General features: G+C 42.7%; 1 protein-coding gene across 1 annotated transcript in view; it reads right to left on the minus strand.

Moving 5' to 3' along the window:
• LOC119162291 (uncharacterized) overlaps positions 1 to 17,679 on the minus strand; it is a 76,663-nt gene extending 58,984 nt beyond the window's left edge. Inside the window, exon 1 of the mRNA XM_037414743.2 lies at positions 17,579 to 17,679. Coding sequence (XP_037270640.2) covers positions 17,579 to 17,667 — 89 coding nt within the window. The 5' untranslated portion in view covers positions 17,668 to 17,679. The remainder of the gene's footprint in view (positions 1 to 17,578) is intronic.
• Between the last annotated feature and the right edge of the window lie 724 nt (positions 17,680 to 18,403).

The raw sequence follows: 18,403 nt of genomic DNA on the forward strand, positions 1-18,403 counted from the left end.
AAATTGTGGACGGACGTGGAAGAGATTTTCTGTGCATGTGCGTGCGTAGGCCGCTGGATTGGCGGTCGCCAACTTTTCGTGCGAACAAAAAAAAATGGACACCCATGCTTGCGGGCAAGCGCTCCTTCACAACTTCTCCCAAAAGCAGTTTTGCATTCGCACTGCGGATACTTGCGCACAAGTATCCACAGTGCGAATGCAAAAGTGTAGTATGGTATGTTCATATGAATTTCACAATGTTTTTGTCGATAAAATTACGGGAGGCGTAATCTTTGTCCCTACTTTGAACCATATGATCTAAAGCATAGCCTCCGAGATGCGGTGCACAGCAATTCATTTGTTGAGCAGACGACGGATGAGAGCTTGCCCTAAAGCGTGTTCTTCAGTCTAATGCGGCAGTCTACGTGCCTCAAATGATAAAAATTTGTTATGAATCGTTTATGAACTCATTCAACATTCAATTCTATTACCCAAAGTGTTGCAAACACGTGGGCGCCACAGCAGCTCCATCTGTGTGTCAGTAGTGGAGAGGCACCACATATTAGAAGTCTCAGTGCTCTACGTATAAGAGTGAATTCAGATACTGTAGAATACCATGTTCAAAATAGTGACTCCTATCTGCTAAAATAGCCTTACTTCACCAAATGCGGCCACGTTTACTAGCGTTTGAAGCTTATTTCCGCTTTTACGTTCCGATTTCTGGATTTCTCAACTTATCAGCGCATTTTTGAAAAGCTCTGATTTATACCACGAATAGTGTGGCTAAAAACAAAATCTTGCAACATGTTTTTCTATATTACTGTATGATGGCCTTTCGGTTGTCTATTTACGAGATTTTAAGAAAAATTGAAGATGGTGTTCTTTATTATTCAAATTTCAGTGGAGTACACTTTTGCCAATATGAGAAATTTGAGAAAATATAAAAATTTACATTTTTCCTACGGCAGCAATAATTTATGTACATAATGAACACACTATATCCTTAAAACGTGTCAAGTTTGAAAACGCTGCTAGCATTACTTCCGGAGAAAAAAAATGGGGAATACGTAACTTCTTTTACACTGTCGCAAAATTAGACATTTTTAAAAGTTATTTTATTAAGGTCTACAAACTTCAAACCGTATGAATTCATTTTTCGTTAGACATGCATTTCAGGTAAAAAATATCTTCCTTGAAACAAAAATATTTGTCTTTTTAAAGCATTTGCTATTTTCAAAAATGACAGGGGACGAAATTGGTGCCTCCGTGTTGGTGAAGTTTCATATTTTTTTTTCTCGTAAGTTATGCCGTTAATCATAAAACGAAGCTGACTTTCGGGCTACCTGGTGAGAGGTGCACGAAATAAAATACTGAATGAAATCTAAAATATCAACTTTTGGCGCAATGTCGATCTCTCATGGAATCACCCACTCTTTCTACTTATCATGATTATGTGATTAGGCTGTTTTCTTTAGGCGATAGGACGACACTTTTTTTTCTATTTCTTTCTGACAGTGCTCTATTTATTCGTAATCTCTAAATTAGGGATTGCGCGCTATGGCATTTTTCGTATATATATATATATCTATATATATATATATATATATATATATATATATAGGATATGGCACAACGGGAGCGTTGTCCACAAGGATGAATATTTTTATTTCCCAACAGTTTTGGGAGGGGTCCTCCCTTCATCAGGGGATGAGTTTGAGTTATACTGACATGAACTTCCAAACTTCGTTGCTGCCGCGTTCTCTCGCCTTGAAAGAAAACGGACGAAGATTAAAGGTAAAGAGCCGACCAACCCACGCGCGCCGCATGCCGACTGACCCATTAAGGGGAAACCCTTTCTTTACGCACGCCGTCACGGACCCTCCCGCCACCACGGCAACAATCTTGGGTGTCCCGACAAGCGGCGAAAACTGAACAGCCCGTGATAAGAGCCGTACGTGGACGTACACGGACAGTTGGTTTCGTTCTCAGTGTTGCCAGTGGTTCTTCCCCTTTTTTACTTTCTTTCTTTTCTTTTTCTTTTTTTGTCTTTTTTTCTGTCCCCTTTTTGTTTTTTTTCTTTCTTTCTTTTTTTAGTTCCCTCTCACTCTCGCAAACATCTTTCAAGGTGAGAGGGACGCGGCAGCAACGAAGTTTGGAAGTTCATGTCAGTATAACTCATCCCCTGATGAAGGGAGGACCCCTCCCGAAACTGTTGGGAAATAAATATATTTATCCTTGTTGACAACGCTTCCGTTGTGCCATATCCCATACCTTCACGAAGACTAACTGGCCCACTGAATTATTACTCCCACCATATATATATATATATATATATATATATATATATATATATATATATATATATATATATATACAAAATGGAGACACGTCGTGGTCCAGATGGCATGCGTTTATTCTAATGCACGCGCACTTCCTCTTCGTGGGCTTCTCCTAGAATCACCTTGTTAATGCGCTACACTTCCCCCTCCCCTCGAGAAAGACTCAGTTCAGAAGGTTCAAAATAACGCCGCAGTTTGCTAACATGCACAATGTCAGAGTTTCTACGTAAGGGTAGAACGGAGCGGTTGATCTCATAGTACACTGTTGAGACCTTACGTAGAATCTTGTAGGGTCCTTCCATGACGGAACTCAGTTTACCGTTGTTGGGATGCCATGGTGTCTCGTAAAGGACAAAGTCACCGACTTGGAACTCAATCGGAAGAAATTTTCTATCATAAATGACTTTGTTCTTATTGTGGTAGGCGATAGAATTGGTAACTGCAGTTTTTCGCGCTTCTTCGACATTTTCTTCTCGTTGTTGCAGTAGAGTAGGCTAAGATGGAATTCCATACATCAGGAAGGAAGGTGCATAGCCGGTCACGTCATGAGGTGTTCTGTTGTATTCGTCAATTACCTCCGGAAGCAGTTTAGTCCAAGACTTCTGTGGTTCGTCATTGATCTTACATCGAAATCTCGTCACGATAGTCTGGTTTGTCCACTCGTTCAAGCCGTTGCATTGCGGACGATGAAATGAGGTGAATAGTTGGTGTATACGATTATGTTTTAAAAACTGCTTGAATTTTCCTTCGGTAAATCCTGTTCCGCGATCTGAAAGGAGCTTTCGTGGTTTTCCAGAAGAAAAAATTGTTTTTAAGCATGAAATATAGGCGTCGCTGTTCTCCCTTTTACGAGCAAACGCCCATACGTAGCGAGTCGCATGATCAATAACAAAGTGTATACACCTTTTTGACGAGCCATATCCAGAAAATCCTCCAATGGTATCTATTCCAAAGATGTCGAAGGGCTCTTCAGCTAGAGGCAGCGATTCAAGCGTCCCAAACTTTTCTGTTTTCGTCTTCTTGCATCTCTGGCATGTATCACAATGCCGAATGTAAGAGGAAACATCGGTTACCATATGCGGCCAATAATATTGCGGAGACAGGAGTGACAGCGTCTTCTTCACTCCGACATGCCTAAAATGTTGATGTGCATTTTTAAGAATGGTTGGGCGTAGTTAATGGGGCATGCATATTTTCCGTAGTCCTTTGCTTTTATCGATGTTGATGTTATTTTCCAAGAGTGCGTTCCTTTTGTACGCTCATCGTTGCATGGCTGCAGGTCGTCGTGTGATAGAAGATTAACTATTGGGGCTCTGGAAAGCGCATCTGCTTCGACATTACTTGCGCCCTTTTGATGTTTGATGTTCACATCATACATTGACAGTTGTAAAGACAACCGGAAGAGACGACCTTGAGGATTTTTAGCATTCTTCAGCCACTAGAGTTCAGAGTGATCTTTTACAACAGTGAATGACTTTCCATGAAGGCATCAATGCCATTTATCAACGGCATCTACAATGGCAAGACATTCTCTTTCTGTAATAGCATAGTTCACCTCGTGATTAAGTAGTTTGCGGGAATAGTAAGCAACAGGATGTTCTTTGCCTTTGTGTTCAGGTTGTTTCGGCACTGCACCGACGCCTTCGCAAGATGTGTCACAGTACACAGTACATTGTCTCGAAGGGTCGTATATGCGAAGCACCGGTTCTTCAGTTATCCGCTCCTTCAGTTCATGAAAGGCTTGCTCGCATGCTTCTGTCCACACCCACTTGCTGCCTTTGTGGACTAGTTTTGTGAGTGGAAGAGCGATATCGCTGAAGTGGGAGATGTACTGACGGTAGGTGTTTACAGTGCTCAGAAAACGCTGGAGATCCTGTTCTCGTTTAGGTGTCGGAAATTTGAGTATGGCAGCCACATACTTTGCTTAGGTCTCACTGTTCCTTGTGAAATTTTGTGGCCCAGGTATTCAATGCTGCAGCGTGCAAATTGGCACTTTTTTCGTTTAAGTTTTACGTTCTCGGTTTTGAGAGCTTTCAAAGCGCTTAAGGTGTCGTATATGATCATTAAATTTCTCTGAGTATACAACCACATCGTCAAAGTAATTATTAACATTGGTGAGCTGATGTTTCGCTATGGCTTTTTCAAATGTAGCTGGAGCGTTCTTCAACCCAAACTGCATTATTAACCACCCAAAATGACCATCAGGCGTGACAAATGCAGTTTTCTGAACATCGTCAGGATGCATTTGGACATGCCAGTATCCCGACGTTATGTCCTACGTAGTGAAAAACTTCGCCGTTCTCAAGTGGTCAAGAATATCATCTATACGTGAAATTTGTTAGAAAGTCGGGTACCGTTTGGCATTGAGTTTCCGGTATTGAATACATAGACGAGTGCGTCCTTCACCTTTTTTTTCTGCTAAAATAACAGGTGCGGCGCAGGGCGATAATGAAGGCCTCCCAACACCTTGCTTGAGGAGAGCGTTAACTTGTTTATTGATCTCCACTTTGCCTGTGAACATCGGTATGGTGCTCGACGAATAAAGACAGCATTGGTAAGTGCGATCATATGTTTCTCAGTAGTGATGCACCCAATATATGTTTGAGATTTCAAAAATATCTCGTCATACTTGCTTAAAAGAGAGTCGAGCGCCACAGACTCATGCTCTGATAAGTTTTCTGAAGACAGGGTTCGCATCAGCGGGGCTGTAATCGTTTTCGTTTCATTGTGATGCGGAAGGTTCATATTCTCACGTGGTTGTGTCACTGACTTGCTTTCAGATTTGCAGAAAGATTGAAGTATGAAGTGCTGTCTAGGCCAATATTTAATTGCGTTCTCATGCCTCACAGCACATGTGCATAAACGTTCTTTATGACGTTCCCAATTTGTAACTGAATGTTTACGCGACCCAAAGTTCGAATGCTTGATGCAACTTGCTGGACCATGATGCTGGAGTCTCTCATCAATTGAAGTTTTAGCTGTTTGTACACATCCTCGCTGATACAAGTAATTGTTGCTCCTGTATCGAGAACTGCAATTACTGGCTTTTCGTTGATGAGAGCACTGAAGTGCATTAATAAAACTCTGGGTCGCCCTCCTCATTTCCCCGTTCAGCATCAATAGCGGACACATTGTCGTGGCACGGAAATTCCTTGTGCCAGTGAAACTGTCGTAGCAAACCAGCAGCTGAGCAGTATCTGCATTCGTTTAGCGGGGCACGCGGTTTAGGAGTTATTGTTGGCTGCTGTGGCCTGCTGAAGAGACGTAGAGCTCTTGATGCATTACTAGCGTTACGAGAAAAGGAAACTCCTCTCACTCGTTTTAAAGATGTCTCGACCCGTTGAGTAGCGGTGAGCCACTCTAATGACGAGTTGAAAGACAGTCTGGCGAGAGCCAGTTCCACATCAGGAGGAACGCCATCAGTCAGTCCAGAAGTGATGTGGCACTCTTTCAGGTCAGCCAAGGAACCCAGTCACTTTTTCTAGTCGTAGTAGTCCTTGATGGTCTGCCCTCTTTTCAGTCGGTAGTGAATGAAGAGACGGAAGGCATCTCCATCAGACGTAGCAAAGCGGGCTTGCATGTCACGCTTGATACCGTCCCATGTTGTCTCCCTATTGCCTAAAATCTCTGTCAGGTACCACTTGAACGCTTCCTTTTTAATGTATTCGCTGAAAAGACTGACCTTATCGCGGTGAGTACATGACGCCTCGGCGGCCTTCATGTCGAAACGAAGAAGCCACTTGACGGTGGGGACGTCTTCTGGTGTTCCCTTGAACTTCTGTATGCTGAGCGGAGGCTTTGGCTTAGCCATGGTACGTTGCCAAGGTCGATCCTGCCGACTTGTGCGATGCTACAAAATAGAGACACGTCGTGGTCCAGATGCCATGCGTTTATTCTAATGCACGCACACTTCCTGTTCGTCGGCTTCTCCTAGAATCACCTTGTTAATGCGTCACACACACACACACATACACACACACACACACACACACACACACACATATATATATATATATATATATATATATATATATATATATATATATATATATATATATATATATATATATATATATATATATATATATATATATATATATATATATATATATATATATATATATATATATATATATATAAACGAGCCCTTAGGTATACACTTCTTTCCCTTATTTCAATAAACGAGAGTCCGAGAGTCTCGTACTGGCAGACTTGGTGTCATTAGGTTGTAAATGAGGGACTATTAATCAGCTGCACGCTCATAATAAGTTCACGTGCTACGTGACGCCAAACATGCGCATAAGAGTGTTTTCACACTCGTCGCTTGGCTTATAGATGGCGCTGACTTTCACTCCTACTTCTAAATTCAGATATAAACCCAAAAAAGTGGATGGAGGGAAGGCCGCTGTGGTAACTCAGTGATTAGAGCATTGAACGCGTTATTCGAAGGTCGTAGGCTCGATTCCTGCTCACGGCTGGTTATTTTTTCATCCACTTTTCTTTCTTCCTATTTACATTCCATTGGTTCTAATAACTTCCCCAGTACATTCCTTGGCATTTCTGTCTGTTAGATCTCATTATTATTGTGTTAAAACACGTAAAAACGAGCCCTTAGGTATACACTTCTTTCCCTTATTATATATATATATATATATATATATATATATATATATATATATATATATATATATATGGGAATAGAATTGTCTTGTGTTTTCCTCATTTTAACGCTTGAGGAATTACCAAGAAAAAATTACTGGTTGCGCAATTACAAATAATAAGAGTTGCATATCTTTAAGGGTGTCATGAGATATGAGATTTATGAGCCCGCGTTTGAATTTTTCTTGCGTTTGAATTTGTCAATCTTCGTCTACTTTACCTTTCTTTTTATATTTACGTGTGTTTTGATAAGGACACGCAGTGAAAATTTTTTTGCTAGCTTGGTTCTTTAAAGCAGGATGCAATGCTCACGCACTGAAACAGAAAAACTTAGAAATAGCCCATGATTTTGTTTCCACCATCTGCAATTCGGGTCAAATGAGTGTAAATTTACTCAAATGCGTACATCACAGGCAACTTTATCGTTACAGCAGTCGCAACATCGCGTGGTTATTTTGACGAACTGCACATACCCGCCTATATAGTTACACAAAATAGTGTGATGTCACGTTTTAGTCCTTGAGCACCGTAGATAGTTTTACGCAAGCCGGCAAATAAAATGGTCTGATGCATTAGGACTTCCTCCTATTTGAATAAACTGGGAAACCATTTAGCTCCGTTTTCCAGAGTTCAAGGCGACATAAATATCATATTTCTTGTGCGTAATTCAACCACCTAGTGTGTACTTTTTATTGTATGATTTTACTTGAACAATTTGAATTGTGGAATAGTACTGTGTAATTGAGAAAGCTGAAAGTGTCTTGTCGCAATGAGGGTTTCGCACGTGGCTGCATTGTGTGTAAAAATGGGTAGCATAGTTTAAAACACGAGCAATACTATGGTATTACTGAGTTTCGCGAAAAAATAAAAAGACAAAGGGAAGACACCTGGACACAGCACACACTGACAACCGAAACTTTGTTGGAGAAAACAGACATTTATATGTGGTTACGAGAACACAGGTGGTAAAAGAAAATAATTAGATAAGTGGACAGATCGTAATAATAATGCGCTTTAAGAAAAGCTACCTCAGCGGCAAGCAACATAGCCGAGAGGTACGTGACACATGAATGAACAGCTTTATTTGTCAGATACGCCTCTTTATTTGCCGCGCTACCGTGTCCCCGAATCAAGCTTTAACTACTGTATCACCAAACAAGGGCGCGCAGCCGCACTCTCTACAGTTCGATGATTGGTTAGAGCATGGTTGTCCCTTTAGAGAAGCTTTGTGATTCACAGTTATATTATTGAATCCTAAATAATACTTCCCGCACAACAACGCAGTGACGTACAGTGCACGATGTCCACACTGTGAAAGAAAATGTTTCGATGTCTGCTCTTCTTATCATTTTTTCTCACCTCACGTGTTCTTGTAACCACATATATGTATGTGTGTTTTTCTTCAATAAAGATGCAGTTTTAAGTGTGCGCTGTGTCCAGGTGTCTTTCTTTGCACTGCAAACGTTTTCGCGCAACTCAGTTAAGATGAACTACCAACTCGACCAGCAGACTTTGCTTCTCAATAATATGCGTGTAAAATGCTTTAGAACTTTATGCACCCACTATGCAGTTTCGAGGGAATATGCGCAGTAACGTGTGTGCCTCTTCTAATGGTTGGCTGTCTTTAGACCACGAAGTCACGTTGGTAATAACGTGTTGTGATGCTCGATGACAATGCACGCATGTATCAAGCATTATAGCTGCGATAATAAATGTTGTGCGGTGAAACCTGTATACAGGATGCCTGTATTTGTTAAGCATGACAGTTATTTTTCTTATATTTCCAACCAAAGGAAGTTATTCATAATTTATTTCCAAGCAGACGCATAGCTGTGAGATGGAGCACTTGCTTGCCATGCAAGTTGCCTGCGTGAGCTCGATCAGCACTCAGATCCAAAAGTTTATATTTGTTCTATTTGTATTCCCTCAATTTTTGCTCATAAACAAGACCATTTTCACTCAGAGCCACCGACGCCTAAGCCGGAAATTCTGCGGAACGAGCTCCTTACCCCTGTTGCGTTAATGATGCATTATTGGCAGAATGGAAAATGGGTTACGTTTACAGAAGACATTGTTTAGTGTCCTGTTGGTAAGAAGTATAGCTAAAACCCTCCGTTTCAACGCGCATAGAGACCTATACACACCAGTTTTAGCAGTCACGCTATAGGCTATTCTTATTCACAATACTTGTACATGACAAGCTTGCATACCAATCACCTTTGACCAAAACTCATCAAGTTTGATTATCAAGTTATTTATGTTATTCAATACACACATTGTTCATACGGTCTGAAGCAATTCAATGTATTCTTTCGACTCACTTTGGACGCTCCGTCGGCATGCCAGAAATGTTTTAAATAAAAACAGTGTGGAAAATCATTTTACAAAACTCAAATTAGGTTCTTTCATGCTAATCATCATTGTCAAGGCGGAATTGATAAAGCAACATCTTTGCTTGCCCCGTACTATGTCTCAGACGATGTTGACTATAGGTTGAAGATGAGAGAAATCGTAGGCAAGACTGACGTACTTCAAAATAGTTTTTTACCAAAAGAATCAGATAATGGAACCAACGGCCTTGCAGCATTGCCTTTACCAGTACAAATTATTTGTTTTATTCCATGTTAGGATGACGGTGTTGCATTTTTCTTGGCTGTGTTACATTTTTTATTGATATATGTGTTTTGTGTTGCACATTGTGATTGAGGTGACTTTGAATATTTGTTCGGTTGACTATGTGTACTTTTTCTATTCTACTTTTATAAACGCTCCCCCAATGTAATACAGATTGGTGCTGTGGATAATGAAATAAATAGATAAATAAATAAAGTGTCGATAAATAAGCAATAAATATAAGCACAAACAATGTATCTCTTTAGGCAAAGTGGACTAACAATGACATGTGCCCCCCCCCCAAACTTCAAATATGTTGCTAAGTTGCTATTTCAGCAATTATTTCATTAGAATAACTTGAGATTTAATGAGGATATCGTGAACAAGATTGTTGAGCGAATATTTACTGCCTTTGTTATGGAGAAGATGGTGACTGCATGCAGACCTTTCAACAAACAGCCATATTTTAGCTGAAAAATATTTTGTGGGGCTATACTACATGCCGGCGACACAAGCTGAACTTGTATAGATGAATGATCTGAATAGCTATATGTAAAATTATGTATGTAAGGCCATGCTTAACCTTATAAGGATGCTTCTATATATAGCCCTATATATATGAGTGCCATATATAGACATATACAGCAACACCCATATATGGGTATATAAGGAATCAGGTGTTGATTATTTTTCACGTTCTGGGCTGGGACACGGAAACGAGAAAAAAGAAGAGCGCGAGCGAGGGACGCTGGGACGCTCAAGTGACAGCAGAGCGCTTCCGATTGCAGTTAAATAAACAAGTATTTTTGCCTTATACCTTGAAAACAGAGTTGAGTCTGGTCGCAGTGTCTGGAACGCCATCGTCTTAATATTGGTGCCGAAGAACCGGGATTGAAAACCAGGACCCTACGGACGGCTACCAGTCAACTGCAGCAGCATGGAGCGTCTGAAGTTGAAGCGGACGTCGCGGCCAGCATAGAACACGAGGATTATCAACGAGGCAAGTAAGCTCCTCGATAACGACTCTGCCTCCTATGACCAGCTCAATTCCATATATGAGAGGCTGAAGGCTAATAACGAAGATCTTGAAAACCCGAACAACGAGATTGAGCCGCATATACCTGACGAAGAGTTCGAAGTCGAGTATAACGCTGTCTTACAATACGAGGACAGTGCTACGCGCATTCTCGCAGAGATTCTCAGCAAGAAAGATCGCATTCTAAGGACATCGACCGGAACTCAAGAAACAGTTGCCAGGACGGTCGTAGCACCATGAGACGGAACTGGAGTTAAATTGCCTAAACTGATAATAGCTCATTTTTGGAGACCTATGCAAGTGGACCGAAATTTGCGAACAATTTTACCAAACTGTTCATAGTAACAATCGCATCACTGCCACATAGAAGTTTCATTAGCTGCGACTGTATCTTAAAGAAGACGCTGCATCAGTAATTGCGGGCCTTCTGACGAAAGAAAGTTGCTACATTGATGCCATCAAAATGCTACAGAAGTGATTTGGGGACAAGACGCGCCTGGAGCAAGAATATTTTGCCAAGCTACGGATGTTAAGCCTTTTCCATTCATCGACTGACACCAAAGCGCTACGCAGCTTGTACGACCAAGTTCTAGTGAATATCCGAGGCTTAGAGACTTTGGGTGTACACAAGTCATCATTTTCGTCAATGCTCTGCGACATCCTACTGCGCGCTCTTCCACGGGAGATAGCCGTGCAGTATCATCGATCATGTGCCGTCCAGTTGGCATATGACTAGAGAGCTGAAGCTACACCCGTGGAACTGGACCGTGTGCTCAACTTCCTCTGTATCGAGATGGAAAGCCTGGAGAAGAGTGATTTTAAGGATGCCAAATGACGAGAACATGGAACACTCCTGGTGGCGAGTCAGTCGATGTACTCTCGGCGTGGGAAACCGACGTCATCTGTGCTTCACAGCAACTCGGTACGAGAAAAAAAGGACAACTGCGTATTCTGCTCGTCCAGCCAGCACGGATTGAAAGCCTGCACAGCTGACTTGTCACTGACGCAGAGGAAACTGCTTTCGAACGACAAAAGGTGTTTCCGCTGCACCACCAAAGGACATCGGGCACGGGACTGCAAAAAGAGGATTTCCTGCTCCAGATGCCAAGCTCGACACGCTACAAGCATGTGCGATCTCGATAGGTGTTCGCGGAAGTCAGACTAGGCTACGAAGAACTACAAAAAAACTACGACAGTCTGCGCATCACTTGGAAGAAGATCCGTCAAGGAAGGCTCTACCACTTGCGTTTTTCTTGAGACTTTCAGAGCATGGGCCATGAACGATGACACCTGCCCCTACATACGAGGCATTTTTGATGGTGGCAGTTAGAATACTTTCGTAACTGAAGATCTCTCCAAGCACCTCAAGCTGAAAAGCGTGGCAGCAACTCGAATAGCCTTCAATGCTTTCGCAATTACATCGGACCAAGAGGCTAAGTGGCGTCGCATAGTGGATCTACGACTGTGAAGTCAGTTTTCCGACGCGGAAACAGTCTTAACTGCAATAGAGATCCCAAGCATCCGCCAAGACATCGCAGAGACTGCAACGGACGTAGCCTTCGTTGCGTCTTTCAAGAAGCTGGGAAACGATGTTGCCGATGAGCTCCAACATCCATCTATCATAACTAAGAGTGGCATCAGCGTACTTATCGGGTTCGATCAATTGTGGAAAGTGTTGACCGGTGAAGTTTCACGGTGCGAAGGCAACAAATAATTGATCGCACTGAACTCCAAGCTTGGATGGACCTTCCAGGGAAGCACATCGCACTTGGTGTCCCGACCAACTACTTCACAAATGTTGGCGTGCGTGCTAATAGCCCAAGCTACCGATTCCGGCGAGATTTTGCGCTCCTTTTGGGAACTTGAAAACATAGAAATTACGGACACGACAAACAAGCCATTTGAAATGAGCAACACCATGAGGCATTTTGAGCAAACGATTAGCTTTATAAACGGAAGATATGAAGTGACCCTCCCTTGGAAGGATAATTTCGAGCTTGCAAGCAACAGGCAAGTAGCCGTTACTCGAATGAACAAGCTTGTCAACCGTCTCGACTACAGAAAAGGACTGCTCGAAACGTATGACCGTACCATAAGAAAGTACTTGAGGACAGGACACACCGAAGTAGTCAGTGACGCACCTGCAGAGGTGACGAAATTATATTACATGCCGCACAAGGAAGTCATGCGTGAACAAGCACTGACGACGAAAATGAGAGTGGCGTTTTACGCTTCGTCACATGCCAAAGGATGCAAGTCCCTTAATGACTGCCTTGAAAAGGGTGAAAACTTATACCAAGACCTCGTGCAAACTCTGCTACGCTTCAGAATGCACCCGGTGGCAGTTATCGCGGACATAGAAAAGGCATTCCTTCAGATGGCGATTCGGGAGGACGACAGAGACGCTTTCCGCTTTCTCTGGTCTGCAGAAGATTTATCCAAGGGCAAGCTGCAAGAGTGGAGGATGACACGAGTGCCTTTTGGAGCTACTGGTAGCCCATTTTTGCTCACAGCTACTATTCTTTACCACGTGAAAAGAGCACCGGCTGTCATGGCACGAACAGCTCAAACTCTTGCCGAGTCGTTTTACGTGGATGACTTAGTCACTGGTGCCGACACAGAAGAGGAAGCCACTAAACTATGCCGAGAAGCGCGCACAATAATGAAATCAGCCGGCATGACATTGCGAAAACGGACAACAAAATCAGCAAACTTGATGCGCACGCTTGAAAATCAAGTGCAATCTATTAGTAATGAGATGTTCGTTCTTCATGAAACGTCGGTCAAGGTCCTGGGTTTGGTTTGGAATCTTGCAAAGGATAAATTCAATTTTTCGGTTGAAAATCTACTCCAGTTTTTGACAGCACAGACGAATACAAAACAATTTGTCTTGCAGTCAGCATCAAGAATATTTGACCCGTTGCGATTTGTAGGACCATATACTATTGACATACGAATATTGTTTCAGAGACTGTGGATACGAGGAATTGGCTGAGATGAAGTACTACCCAATGACCTGCAAAAAGAATGGAATGATTGGGTCATCCAGCTGCCGCAACTGCAAGACGTCGTCGTTCCTCGCTATCTGGGTGGCGGAGCAAGGAAGCCCAATGTGCTTCAGGTACATGTTTTCTGCGATGCCAGTCCAGCGGCATACGGAACAGCAATATATGTTGTATCAAGACCTGAGGAGCCGATACTGTTGATTGCGAAATCCCGTGTAGTACCCATTAAGGAGATAACGCTGCCGCGATTGGAGCTGCTGGCTGCCTTAATCGGCTCAAGAATGTTGGCATACGTGAAAACCGATTTGAGGAATGTTAAAGTTGACTAAACGATGAGGAAAGACTCCGCCATTGTGTTGTCATGGATAAAAGGTGACGTCAAAAGTGGAAACAGTTCGTAGCCAACAGAGTCAGTGAAATTAGGTGCACTACAGATCCATCAAAGTGTAGATACTGTCCTTGAATGGACAACCCGGCTGACCTACTCACACGTGGCGTGACGCTTGAAAGACTGCTGTGCAGCTCACAATGGTGGCATGGTCCCCAGTGGCTAACTAAACCGATGTCTGAATGGCCCCTACAGTTCAGCGAACTAGACATAGCGGAAGCTACCCAAGGTGAAGTTACAACAGTCCACGTCGCACTAATTACATGCTTCTCAGTTCCAATAATTGATATTCAACGATACAGCAGGCTTCAGCACCTACTCAGAGTCACTGCGTGGATTTTCAGATTTACTGACCGATGCAGAAAAAGAAGTAATCATACATGACATCTCGTGGCAACAGAATTCGTGAACGCTGAACAGTATTGGATAAGATGTGCACAAGAGCAAGGCTTTCTCGAAGAACTCACCACTTTGACCCATGGCCAACCAGTCGAGTCTACATCTCGAATCGCTGAACTACGCCCTTACATAGGCAAAGAAGGCATTCTTCGGGTTGGAGGCCGTTTATCTCTCATGCATTTCACACAAGATGTCAAGCACCCAATCATAATGCCGTCAAGCCACCACTTTTCGACACTTTCGGCAAACAGACCCCATCTTCAAGTCTTACATGGAGGAGTTAAAGATACACTTACGCAGCTTCGGGAACGCTACTGGATTTGTCGAGCTCACTCTTTGGTAAAAAGAGTGCTGCATGGCTGCAATATATGCAAGCGTTTCCGTGCGGGCCCAGGAAGTGCTGAGACTGCTCCGTTAACAAGTCATCGAGTGTCACCAACGAACCCGTTCGAAGTTGTAGGAGTCGACTTCACAGGCCCTCTGTATGCACGCACGGAGAAAGGGGACACGAAGTGCTACGTTGCACTTTTTACGTGCGCCGTATCTAGAGCCGTGCATCTCGAGCTTGTCTCGGAAATGACATCCGGGGCTTTCCTGCTGTGCCTACGACGATTTGCAGCTCGGAGATGATTACCTATGGTGATCTATTCTGACAACGCACGAAGCTTTCACAAGACATCGGCAGACATAAAGCGGCTACACCGAATGTTCTCTGAAGAGGACGTCGCTGGTCACCTCAGCACCAACGGCATTTCGTGGAAGTTTAGAGCACCAAATTCTCCTTTGTAGGGTGGATAATGGGAGCGCCTTGTACGATCAGTGAAGCTTCTGCTGCGAAAAATTATCAGCAAATCTCGTCTGAACTACGAAGAAATATCGACAGTGCTGGCGGAGGTCGAAGCAGTCGTAAACTTTAGACCTCTAACTTTCATCGAGACAGATGCAGGAGAACCTTGCACTTGGACGCCAGCCGAACTTCTCCTTGAACGAAGGTTGACTTCCATACCGTATGCGACCGCTGACGAAGTCAACAGTAATTCCAAACGATCAGACGCCATACGCAGACACAACTACAGGAAGCTGCTAGTTGAAAATTTTCGGAAGCGTTGGCAAAAAGAATACCTGTTGCAATTACGATCTGCACACTTTGCCGACACGAAATCAAATATAGCAAAGACGCAAGAGGACATCGTTCTCGTGCATGCGGACAACACACCACGCCAGGTATGGAAGCTTGCAAGGGTCACGGAAGTGTACCGCAGTGCAGACGGTCTGATTCGTTCTTGCAAGATGAAGTTGCAAGGCGGTCCCCTTGTGATCAGGCCTATACAAAGACTGTACCCACTTGAACTATGTGTTTAACTTTGAGCGGCCGGAAATATTGATTATTTTTCACGTTCTGGGCGGGGACAAGGAAACGAGAAAGAAGAAGAGCGGGAGCGAGGTACGCGGGGACGCTCAAGTGACAGCAGAGCGCTTTCGAGCGTAGTTAAATAAACAAGTATTTTTGCCTTAAACCTTAAAGACCGGGTTGAGTCTGATAGCAGTGTCTGGAACACCATCGTCCTAATACAGGTATATCATCTTGTATTAGGCCTATTTTTGGATACATCAGCAATTGGGCATATCAGCCTATATAAAGCCCATATAAAGGGATTCAATAAAGCCTTATATCACCAATTCGTGATGTAGCCATTTATGAATATTTTTATATGAGTCAATGTATAGGATTTTTTTAAGGGCTGGTACCTAAATATGACAAGCTTGTGATTCTAAACATGTCGCTTTGCAAGGTCATCACATCAAAATTAGTTGAGTTTCCCTTCTGAAAAATTTCAAGCTCGTTACAAATATACCTGTTAATATACGCTATTGCTTGGAAAGTAAGTCCGCTAAGAAACAACGGAAATAGTGGCTGCCCCTGTCAGGAAACTTCATAAATAGGCAATAAACAAGCAATTTGTTTTCAGGCAGCTGCATGGGAAGCAAGCACTCAGAGAACTTTTCCTCAGCAAGCAACCTAATATTTTTCATGTGCTTGCTTCGTCTGGTATCCAGATATCGAGAGCTTTGCATTTTCCACTGGACCTCTCTGTGACTTCATGAAAAAACGAATTGGCACCAAACGCTCTGTGGTACCAGCCACTACCAGATGCCATCATTCAATTTTTAGATCCAATTACTGCAGAAGCAGTGTTTTTCTTCCAGCGAATGTGGAAGCTCCACGTACAACATTTTTTCTCCCTTTCTTCTGAATGAATGAAAACGTTAGTGCGACGAGCTCCCCACTCTCAATTTTTTTGTGAAACCATGTTGCCACGGCTCTACCGCAATACCTTGATGCCAGGAATCGACAACAATACGCTCTACGCCCTTGCTCAGGCAAATCCGTCTGCTGACGGTGCACTCACGTATCTATGCACCTTCGGTTGTAAAGAACAACTATATTTATTTTAACCTTTTGAGCCTCTCAAAGCATACTTAAATATTTCGCTTTGAATCGACAAAAGCTATATGTATAGAAATTACAGGGCTTAATATTGTAAAAAAATAAGTATATACCTGCAGGCACGCAAGCAAACCTACCAACACTACAACTTTTGTGCTGCTTTAGCACAGACAAAGTGCTTCGTCATTGAAAATTTGCAAAAGAAGTTTGGTGATTGGTGGTCACGTTTTTGAGTATTATCCCAGATAATTGTGGAAATCGTGGCCATCACTGTAGTTTAGTGATAAATCACTGACCGCACAATGAAGATATGAATATTTTCACCTTGAGGAAATGGTTTCTTCGGTTGTATTTTCAGTTTCTTGTTCTTTCTGCAATTCAATAAAATGAATAGATGATTTTCCTGAGCGTATTACTTGCGCTGTGTATTTTGCTTGTTTACTTTAGCATTGTTTTAGTTATTTAAAAAATAATACCACTCGATTCCCCTAAATTAACGTTTTTGCCCATTTATGAAGGCCGCACACTGTTCTGAGGCTTTGCACAAGCTTTTCCACGCTGTATTTTCTCGAAGGCTGCGTAAACCTTGAAATATGATGGCTCCATGTAGGCACCAGACTAGGTAAAATAACACAAGAAAATATAAGGCTTTATACTACAGTCGCAATGCAAGCGAACTATTCAGAGATGCTCTAAGAATGCCAAACTTACTTGTGTCCCTTTATATAACTCGAAACATCGGTCATCAAGAAAAGCACGAAGAGCGCAGTGAGCATAACTGTTTTCGCCACGAAGTTCATGCTTCTATCTAGAAGCTGCCACAAGAAGATGCGAATTGGCAAGTTCATGCATCTATATATGACTGCATGCTCCCAGGTTGCTTTCACCGCATTCTCATCGTCATGCGAGCACAGGCAATCAATGATCACAATTTGATAGCTAACGCTGCAGCTGAAGCAAGAGCAAAACTAGTTCCATTCAGGCAACCACGAACAGCCTGTCGAGACACGTTTCGTTGCACAACCCTATGTGCGTGTTAAGCACTACCGAAGTGTCGAGCGCGTCATTGCCGTTAGTATGGCCGTTGCAGGCATTTAGAAAGCCTTTTGTCACTCGTTCATTGTCGTGCAAGACTTAAGTTATGGCATCAGTCGACACGGCTGGCACACCTTTTGTCGTCGACGGTAGCGCGGCTCCTGCTCTTTCACGTTAGAAGGCGGACAAAAATAAGTACGTACATCATATCAAAGCGGTGAACTGCATGCAAGCTTTTGATAATTCTTTGGTGCGTTCATTCTGGCAGGTGACTTCAAAACCAAATGTCACATTCGCGAGAGTAAAACTTTTCAAAAGCAATAAAAAACACGCTTAATTTCGCAGTTAAAGCTAGACATTGTTATTTTTGCTCACTTTATGAATCGGGCATCACCGTTCGCTTCTTAGTTTAATCAACTTGCCTCAGATTTCTAGGAAACATTACATAAACCTAAATACGGAGCTAACAGTGATTTAAACTTGATGTGCCCACGTTCCTAC

The sequence above is a fragment of the Rhipicephalus microplus genome, chromosome X, assembly GCF_043290135.1.
Source record: "Rhipicephalus microplus isolate Deutch F79 chromosome X, USDA_Rmic, whole genome shotgun sequence".
In the NCBI taxonomy this organism is placed as follows: domain Eukaryota; kingdom Metazoa; phylum Arthropoda; class Arachnida; order Ixodida; family Ixodidae; genus Rhipicephalus; species Rhipicephalus microplus.